The sequence below is a fragment of the Belonocnema kinseyi genome, chromosome 8 (assembly GCF_010883055.1).
Source record: "Belonocnema kinseyi isolate 2016_QV_RU_SX_M_011 chromosome 8, B_treatae_v1, whole genome shotgun sequence".
NCBI lineage: Eukaryota > Metazoa > Arthropoda > Insecta > Hymenoptera > Cynipidae > Belonocnema > Belonocnema kinseyi.
Window position 1 is genome coordinate 63816309 of NC_046664.1, and position 10849 is coordinate 63827157.

A 10849-nucleotide genomic window follows, 5' to 3' on the forward strand; every position below is an offset into this window, starting at 1 on the left:
CCATCAACTTTTTAATTTTAATTTTTTAATTAAAAGCTTGTTGAAATATCTACCATGAAATTTTTCATTGAAAATTCTTCTTTTCAGGTTGAACATTCAACTCCTTGGTTGGAAGTTGAACTACTTTCTGAAAATTGTTTTATTTTATTTCTTAAAAAGTAATTTTTTTCATTCGAAATTTAAATATTTAGTTAAAAAATCATCGAATTGGTTGTAAATAAACTTTATTGTTGTTCATTCATATTTTTAAGTTCAAATTCATCTGTAATGAAAATGTCTTTTCTGCGTAAAATTAAACAATTTGGTACAAAACTAAACTGTCCTGTAGAGAAATCGTTTTTTTTTCATTGAAAACTAATTTTCTTCAGTGAAAATTTATTTGCTCTATTACTGGTTAAAATATAATTCAAATAATATTTAAACAATCTCACATCCATTGGTTAAGCATTTTAAACCATTTAGTTCAAAATGTACGTAATTTATAAAAATTCATCTTTTTTTTTGGTAGACAATTAATCTTTTTGGGTAGAGAATTAATATTCTTGGTTGCAAATTTAACTACTTGGTTACACATTCAACTGTTTTGTCGAAACCTCATATTTTTGGCTAAAAAATTCAAAATTTCTGATAAAATTGTTTCATCTTTATTAATTGAAAAATCTTTCTTGGTTCAAAGTTCGTCTTTTTTTTAAATAGTACCTTTAGTATCATTTTTTTTAAGTAGTAGCAAAATGGTGCCATCCCATAAAAAAAAGTGTCAAATGTGTGGTGAGTTCGCGGCCTGATAGAGAAGGAGAGTCAAAAATTAGAAAACCAATAGTAAAAAAAAGAATACATGAAAAAATACAGCGGTATTTTATATTTTATTAGTAAGTATTATTAAACTCTTTACATACTTCGTCGTTATAATGAATAACCGATAGAATTCTTAACTTATACATCCACACACACACGCACACGCAGGCACGCGCGACGTACTATTTCCATAACTACGACTATCACACGATCTTCTTCTCAATTACTCTACTGCCACTGTTCAGAGGCTTAGAAAAATCTACACTCTGGTACGTTCTCGTGGGTTTAATTAAAATACGATCATATATGCAGGGAGACATCTTTGATACTGACCATACGAATTTCTCAAAATTGGAAGTACCGAGACAATTCAAACATTTTCCCCTGACGGACTTGGGCGGCGACCTAAAAAAAAATAACCAGTTTTTTTCAAACAGCATCCTTATTTGACATTATTCTAGTGACGCTCAAGAAACTTAAATTTTTCCGGTACTTATCTTAAGTTTCGAATGCCATAATATCCTAATATTTCTACTGTTATACACATCCAAATCCTCTTTTCCAGAGTACATCTTCTTTTTCTTCTATGTAAGATTTTTCTTTATTGCTCTGCTCACGCAGAAATATTTAAGAAATTATACAATTTATGTGTGAATTTAAGGTGTTTATTAATAACTTGGTATTTGCTCAAAAGAAAATTTTCAAATTGAATAAGCGCGCGTCTTCTTGAATACATTAAAAAAAAACTAAGTCTACCGTTTTTAGACTCTTTTTCCTAAGAGTTTAATTTTATTATTATTATTATTTTCAGAATGAAAAATAATTTCTGAGTTTAATGTGCTGGAAGTGTTTAGAGTAGGAGAAACCCCAAGTAAAATTTTTCAATTTTCAATAGAAAAATTTTTAACGACCCCGAAAGTAAGAAGAAACTCAATTTTTTAATATAAATTTTTAAATGGCAAACATTCAACTTTAAAATATTACAATTTTTTCCATTGAATTGAAATTACTTGAAATTATTCAAGCTTCAAATAATCTCCATTTTAATGTAGTCCAATTTATAAACTTCCAAATTTAAATCCGATCGAATGTTGAAAGCATTCAAATTTTGGAAACCCATAGATTACAAAGCATTTCAAATAAATTAAATCAAATTTAAAAAAGAAACTCAAATTCCAAGAATTTAAATTCATAAACATCCAAGCGCGAAAACTGAAAATTAGCGACGCCTAAGAACTAAACCTTCCAAAAGAAAAATTTAATACTAACATTAGTAATACGTCAAGTAACATTTAAGTTACATTAGGCACAGTGTAAAATAATAGTTTCGGAAGACGCGCGTGACGCACTAAACGACTTTTTTTCATTAGCCAAAGGCCTGCCTGTAAAACTTGAGTCGCATGGTACAATTAGTAATGGCTCTAAAGCTTCTAAGCTGGCGCTTTTCGGTCTCGCCCCTTCGTTCTAAATTTCCCTTTCTTATCTTCTCCCTAAAAATAAAGTTCCCCCCTCACCACTTTTATAAGAATTCTCGCTATTTTAAATCCAGGATCTCGTAAATCTTGAAAAAGGAAGTATCCCAAGCTGCAATGCCATCTTTTTGAAAGAAAAACATTTCTACCAGATGCAGGGAAGCAAATATTTTTTTCTTCACAGTAACAAAATGTTGGGAGCTCTAAAAATTATTTTTTATTTCTCGAAAGCTATTAAATTCAAATACATAATAATTTATATCATTTTTTTAGGCATAAATTAAGCTTTCAACAAATAAAATACAAATTCCAAATGGGACGGTAGCGGTTCTGCACGAATAAACTCTACACAGCGTGAAATTCTACAGAAAGTAAAAATAAACTTTTTTTTAGGCGACACTAAGTTTTTAAACTAAAAAAAAAAACATTTTGTATACGTACAGTTTTTTAAACTAAAATGACTTATGTAGACTATTCATGTGTATAGAATTCAACGGTATTGGATTTGAAAAATATTATTTATTAAATTATCTTCTGCAGAGTTTATTTAAATTCGTCTAGAAGTTGACTGTGACGGAATTTAAAAAAAAATTTGTTTGTCAAAATAACTTGTATAAATTCCCTGTGTAAAAGTTATTTGTCCAAAAATTGCCGCCAATCTTTCTCCTCTAGATTACCATCTTGGACATCGGAATACCTGACTGAACGGTAGGTTTGAAATCAAATTTCTGATGATGGAGAAGTAAATATTTTTTTTCCATTCAGGTGTTTCTTATTATATGAACAGTTTGTTACAAATCGATCGTATCACATTTATTTAGCCAAAGGACATTTCTATACAATTACCCTAAAAGTTACGACGCCAGCGCTTGAAACGCGGCTCAGTGAAATGCATAACATTCATTCGGTTTTCCGGTCGGAAGTAAAGCGCCAATGCCTTGTCATCATCGTCGAGTCTCTTGTTATCAATAGTTTTTATAGTCCGCATCATTTTGCATTGGTCTATCTATGTATACAACATACGCTAAGCAAAATCATTCGACTTGAAATTCAACTATACAACAACCACAGGGATTTATTTGCCCTCTCCACCTTTTGTTTTCCCCCGATTTTTTTCTACAGCTTTATAAAAGGATCGCGTGTACTCATAGAAAATATCTCTAGATTCTCGCTACCTAGATTCACTTCTGGTGAAAAAGACCATTCGACACTCTGACATTCGCCTTTCCTCCGACTTGTAAATGCTCCTCCGCTCGGGTCTCGAAAAAATGTATCTCTACAAAAAGAGAATAGAATCAAATAGGCCTTATTTCATATTCAATCCAAGTCCGACAAAGTCGATTTGAGTTGTTACAAGTCGATTCAATCGAGAGACAGCTGAGAGTGAGCTGAATTGATAAACTGCAACTGTAACGGAAGTTGTGACTGTTATTCGCTAAAAAAAAATCACGATCTCGTGTCGCTCGAACGGGAAAGGAAATCCTGCAAAGTAACTCAGTTATCATCAGTTTTAATTTACAAGTTGCCAATTCAAGATTCGCAATCGATTATAATAGCAATAATAGTAGTGTATAATACAGCTTCACTCAGATAAAAACACACATATTCATCTAGCATATTTATATCGCTTAAAATCCTGCTGCGGCGATTCTATTTAATGTATCAATATATCATCGTATCATTTTTATTGTTAATCAAACATGTAATTAATTATAACTCGGTATCTTCGCTCATCCGTATCTGCGATTGGGTGCGAATTTTACGATCCGAGTGAGTATTCGACACCATACTTTCCAATCAAAAAATTACAATCTCTCCAGTTGCTTCTTTTGTTTTCACACACGCAGTCACAATCATTCTTCTCATATCTACTTTCTCTCCTGTATTCTCTTTCATTGGAGTCGAAGTCAATCCACCGCGCGAGCCACTTTACCCACAGGTCTTACAATTACAAAGAATAAAGAGCACTTAGACTGTAGAAATAATAATTAGTAATCATTAATAATGAATAATAATAATTCAACAAAAAAAAAAAAGGAAAAAAAACAAAATGAATTATGGAATCGCTACTTTATTCTATGTAACAAAAATAGATCAAAAGTTCATTCTAACAAATGTCCATTGTTCAGCCAAAAGTCTCTCATTTCCAACGAATTCAAACATCGATAACTTCTTTGTACAAATTAGCAGCACTCAGACACATTCAAAAGTTTGTTCAATCTCTCGTTGACTTTCTGTCAGATTCGATGCGAATTCTATAAAACTAAAAATCGTAGCCTTTGGATTTCAGTGATCAACACCCGCCCGAAGAGAAAAAAAAATTAGATTTTTTCTTTTTTTTTTTTATCCGCGAGAAATATTTAGTCAAAAGTACACGAAATAGTATCGCCAAGCAGGTGTTCGCATTTAATCGACAACAAAAACTCCGTTTCATTTAAAATCCTATAACAGACAAACAAACAGTCACCGCAGTTCGGGCTTATTTCCGTAACAAGGGCGTAATATTGTACACTCGGCGGTTTAAGCACAGTGCTGATAATTAGTGGCTTCCTGATAGGCGCTACGAATCCAGCATCTGTTCTAAATTGGCCTTGAAAATCGGAGAGACATTAGCGACCAGCACTGCGGGTTTTTTTTCTTTTTCTTTTTATCGTAAGGTCTTGCAAAGTGGTAGTGGTGGTGGATGCGATAATGGTAGGGGTGGTGGTGGCGTTTAAGGGGATACGATAGTACCTACGGCAAAGCATTCCTCGTTCAGGTTGGATGTGAAAATTGGCTGGAGGTCATGGTCGATTCAGTCCTGCATCTCTTCTGGCATTTCGTGGGGATTTAGGATTCCGGGCACGGCCATCTGCTGCCGCCTCTTGTCCTCCTGAGCTGTTCGTAACGCAGTCTCTCGCTCTTCCAAGTACAGGTCAGAATCGTCCTCTCCAGTGTATTCCTGGAAAGAAAAAGGTATCGAACATTGTTAAAAAATGCCTTTTAGTTCTTATAATATAGGTTTCCATTTTCATAAAATTGTCCTATCTGAAATAAGTGGTGTAACGAGATCTCGCATACGTGTGTTGCCAGACAATCTGACTGATTGTGACACGACGTGAATATGACTTTTAGTGCTTTATTTATGGATTAATACATAATACAAATTTTCTGCACCATTAAATTTGTAAATTAAAATTACAAAATTGTAATTGTAAATGATTTTTGCATATCGAGAAATATTTCTGAATATATGCTATAATTTGTCAAGTTTTTTACACTTTTAAATAAATGAAATAAACTAAATTGTGCACAAAAACTTCAAATATATTAATTTACGAAGTGTACGTAAAAAAAAATTGTCAGTACCAACGATAAGATTTATGAATTTTTTTTAATGATTTAGGTTTCGTTTCAGAAGATTAATTTAAAGTTTTAAAGATTTCAAAACATCTCGAAGAAGAATCTGTTACATTTAGAGATTTTTTTAATTTTGCAGGATTTTAATCATTTTTAAGAAAGCTGAATTATTTCAAAAGATCTTTAGAAGTTTTAAAAAGATAGAAATACAATTGAAAATAAAATGCAAACAAAAATAAAATAAATATAAAACTATAAATAAAAATAATAAATAATAAATACAAATAAAAATAAAATACAATAAAAAATAAAAATGCAAGTCTTTGAAATCCTGGACATTCTTGAAATCTTTCTAAAATCTTTTAAAATCCTTTAAATCTTTTCTAAAATCTTTCTTCAATCTTTGTTTGTCAAAGATTTTTGTATTAATTTCAAACCACTGAAATATTTGAAATATTGGAGCTAACTTCTGAAACGTTCTTAAGAAATTTTTTAATTATTTTAAATCTTTGAAATCTGGTGTTTTTTTTTATATATATTTTACATTCTTATATTCTTTTGAAATCTTAATGCAATTTTTATGACATATTTATGAAATTTGTATGAAATCTTTGAAGTTCTTGAAATCTTTTGAAATGCTTATGGATTTTTTACTAATAATTTTTATCATTTGTAAGTTGAATATTACAAAAAAATGTATACTTTAAACAGTCTATATTAGCGGAGAAGAAATAAAAAACTTATATTATTCACAATATTAATGTCAGTTCAGTGCGACGTATAAAATCATTAGTAAAGTCTGCAAAAATTACCCTGACTTCTCTTTATTCTGTAATGGAAAAAAGACAAATTATATCTTGATAAATAAACAACTTTTCAGTTGCAGGATTTCTTCTAAACTAGATATTTCTTTCATAACAGACTAAAAGATTTAAATCATTTTTTACATTTCAATCAAATAAATGTTTAAAAAATTCAAAACCAAGGTTCAAGTGAAAAATTAAAGGAGATTTTCAGGTGTTTAGGATTTTTAAAAAAAATGAACGAATATTCCAGGCTTTCAAGATCGCTGGACACCCTGGAATTTAAATTTTTGGCTTTGTTTTTCAGAAAACCCCAGATTTTTTCTTTAAACTTATATAACTTTTGACCTAATTTTCTGTCAATTTTTTGTTGAATTTTTACTATCATAAGGAAAATACCTTGTGAGTTTTATGCGGGCTAAATGGCTTTCGTGGCCAGTAGATTTTTTTTTATCAAATCGAATTTTCGCATTTTTCTTGCAAACAACAACAGATACAAAAAAATGTTAGGAAAATATTTTGCACAGTTAAGAGAGTTCTGCAAAAAGTTTTTTTCTCATTTATATCTTGTACCATTTCCGAGAAAAATAAAAAAATTCAATTTTCATAAGCAAAAAAATTCTTTAGATCCCAAGAATTGTTTAGCCCAATAAAACAAAAGTTGTAAAAAATATTTCTAAAAGTAGAAAAGGTGAGGTTTTCCCTCTTTCGAATAAATTGCCCATATGTTTCTAGTCCTTTAAACTACTTTTCAAATTTGATATATAAATGAACAATTGAAATTCTAAAATGTCTTTGTCGGGGGAATTTTAAAATATATTTCAAAATATTTTAAAATTCCCCAGATATATTTCAAGACTTTCTCAGATTGATCAGGTCTAATTAAAAAAAATCCAGTCAATTAAATGTATTTTAAAACATTCTACTGACCGCAGATTAATTCACCCACAGTCTCTTGTACAATTATTAATTATTGCGTATGAATTTGGAAATTTGAAATTAGTCGTAAAGTGCTAAAATTATTGTTAAGTCTTCGAATTAGCTCCGTATAAAAAAATGCAATTTTATACAAATAATTTTAAGAGAGAAAAAACTTTTTAAACCGAACGAAATATTTGTTTAATTCCATGTAAGTAATATCTGTGAATCTCAAATATTAAAAAAAAATAGTTAATATTCTTCAGCGATTTTTCATTTATAATTTCTAAACTAAATTGTCTAAGTTTTTAAACTCTCCTGAATTGTGCATTGCCATACGTACTTTATTAAGGTATTAATTGGAAACAATATATTAAATCAATGAAATTGTGGAAATTGGCTGAGACTTAAAATGGTAAACTTTTTGACCATCAATCTGAAATAGTTTCTAGGATGGAAGTTTGCCTTCTTATTTTGCAAGTAAAAGAAAGTTACTACAAACAAGATACTTGCATTTTCAACTAAAAACTATACATTTTCAACCAAAAATAGAATACTTTAATTTTCAGTTAAAAACATTACTTTTAAACAATAAAAAAAACGATTATTCAACAAAATAGTTAAATACAGTCATATAATGCTACTTTTACTAATAAAGAATTATCATTATTCAATTTTATATTGCAATTTAAAAAAGAATTAAGCACGCACTCGAACAAATTCCTTCACTTTAAAAAAAAATCCCGCCCATTTAGGTGACATTAGGTAAGTCGAAATTGATATGGCTTTAAAATTTCAATTAGATAAGAAATAAAAAAGATCTAAATTTGGAAGCCTTCAATTCAAATTTATAATACACACAGAAGATAGAATTTAAATTTTTAAACTAAAAGCTTTAAAAAATGCCATTTATTGGTTTCAAATAGTGATCAGAATCCATATTTTTGTTTATTCTATTATCCATGAATTTAAGAAAATTCAAAATATGTCAATAATAAGAAGGTGGGATGTAGATAAATGGAAAAACACAAATGTTTTGAAAACTTCAAGAAAAAATGATGAAATTCACTGTAGAAAAAATTAGCGGATAGGTATCATAAATTGATAATATCAAATGGCCTAAAATATTTCAAATAATGAAACAGATGACTTAAATATAGGGATAGGATTACCGCCAGCCTCCATCAAAATCAAACTTAGCGACCAAAATTGATAATAGCACGATCGAGCATAAACCATACAGACCTGACTATAGGGACATGGCTTGTGTCCGCACGTATAGACACCACAAATGAATAGTTTTATATTGTAGTTAAAGTTATAGAATAGAAGAAAAAGATGAAAACTTACCCTGATTTGAACGAGGAAATCTCTCAGATGCTCCTTGAAGGCAGGGATGTCTTGATCCAGGTTGAACAAACCTTGAACTGTAATTTTAATTTGGTTGTCCGTTAAATGCGGAAACGCCGCCCTGAGGAGTCTCGCCACGAATTCTTGAACGTAAACAGTGTTGTCAGGAGCAGGACCGAGAGGAACCTGAATTCTTCCCAATTCCACTAGGGAGAACATGTACGCCAAAATTGTCGCATGCATAGTCAGTCCTAAAACAAAACGACAATACAATTTTATTTTATTTGTGCTTATATTTATATTTCCATTTACTTTAAATTAAACAAGTAGTATGCATTTTCACATTAACTGAAATTTCAAATTCTTTCAAATTTGGACGTTTCAATTCGATTCTTCCAAGATTAATATGGATCTTTTCAAAAACTTAAAGTTTTCCAACCTAACGGATCATTGAATAAAACAGTATTTCGGATACAAATTAAAAATTTTCAATTTATTAATTTATTTTAAACAAAAAAATCTCTTTCTACTATAAAAGATGAATTTTTAATCTAAAAAAATAAATTCTACGAAAAAAGTGGGTAAGACAAAAAAGATGAAATGTATACAAAAAAAAATCATTTTAAAAACAACAAAAAAACAAATTTTGAAGAAATATAAAATTTTTACTCAAGAAAGAAATGTAAGTTTATCTAAATTGTTAAATCTTCAAGCCAAACGACGAATCTTCTCTACAAAACTTGAATTTTGAAACAAAAAATATCACTTCAGGAAAATATTTTCCACGTAACTGATGCATTTTTATCAAAAAACTGGAATTTTCAACTAAAAAAATCAGTCTTAAAAAAATGCAAGTTAAATTTTCAGTTGAAAAATTAATTTTAAACAAAGAAAAGGCTTCTCCACTAAACAGATAAATTTTCCACCAGACATAAGCATTAAATCTAAAAAAAAATATTTGTACAGTGTAGTTTAAGTTTCAACCAAAGAGATGAATTTTGTACTAAAAATATGAATCTTCAACAAACAAAAAAACTAATCTCTTAATCAAATGATTAAAAAAAACTTTCAAACCAAAAAGTTGAATACTCAAACAAAGAATAATAATTTTAAACTGAACTGAACTTTCAATCCGAAAAGACGGTTTTTTCACCTAAAAAAGATGGATTTTTAGCAAAATAGTTGAATTATTTACCAAATAGTTGCATTTTTACCCCAGAAAGATGAAATTTACAATAAAAAAGGTGAATTTTTTTTATAAAAAGGACACATTTTTTTGGAAGTTGATTCTTCATCCAGAAAAGATTTCAGTTCATTTTTCAACACCAAAATAACTTCTAAACAAAAAGTAAATTTTCTACGAAATAGTTCAATTTTCAACAAAACAGTATAATTTGCAACCCAAAAGTATGACTTAAAAAAAATAGTTTAATTTTCATCCAAACAGTACCATTTTTATCCAACAAACATGAAATTTCTCTTAAAACAAAAGAATTTTAATTAGATTTTTTTTAATAGTTGAACTTTCATTCAAAAAAGATTTTAGTTATCTTTTCAACACAAAAATATTTAATTTAAACCAAAAGTAAATGTCTGCGAAACAATTAAATTTGCAACAAAACCGTAGAATGTTCAACCAAAAAGTATGACTTTTTAACAAAATTGTTGAATTTGAAATGAATTATTGAATTGTAGAAAACTGTTGCATTTTTATCCAAGAAAGATGTAATTTCTCCTAAACCAGATAAATTAGAAAAAACCCAAAAAAAAAATAGTTAACTTTTCATCCAAAATAAATGAACTTTTAAATCAAAAAGACAAATTTTCAAAAAAAAAAAAATATTTTTCATCCATAAATGATTTCAGTTGACTTATCAAAAACAAAATATCAATTTTAAACAGAAGGTTAATGTTATAAGAAAAGAGTTGAATTTATAAACCAAAAAGATGATTTTTTAACAAAACAATTGATCTTCAGAATCAAGTATTTGTGAATTTGCACAAAAAAACGTAGATGAGTAAAGTACCCTCCTACCATAACGAAATATCCCCCTCCTGGGACTGTTACCTAATTTAAGGTGGTTTTAGCGTGAAACGAAATCCATGCTAAAAAGCTGAAATTTTTATTATAACTTCTTTAACTATTTTTGAATACATCTGCGAAGTTTCAGA

At 29.1% G+C, this 10849-nt stretch overlaps 1 protein-coding gene across 4 annotated transcripts in view; it reads right to left on the reverse strand.

Annotated features, from left to right (window-relative positions):
* Positions 1-844: 844 nt before the first annotated feature.
* LOC117178024 (exportin-1) overlaps positions 845-10849 on the reverse strand; it is a 37607-nt gene continuing 27602 nt past the window's right edge. For all 4 annotated transcript variants that reach the window (XM_033369219.1, XM_033369218.1, XM_033369220.1 and 1 more), the window contains 2 exons: positions 8678-8928; positions 845-5208 (listed from right to left, as the gene is read on the reverse strand). In XM_033369219.1, coding sequence (XP_033225110.1) covers positions 5062-5208; positions 8678-8928 — 398 coding nt within the window. In that variant the 3' untranslated portion in view covers positions 845-5061. The remainder of the gene's footprint in view (positions 5209-8677; positions 8929-10849) is intronic.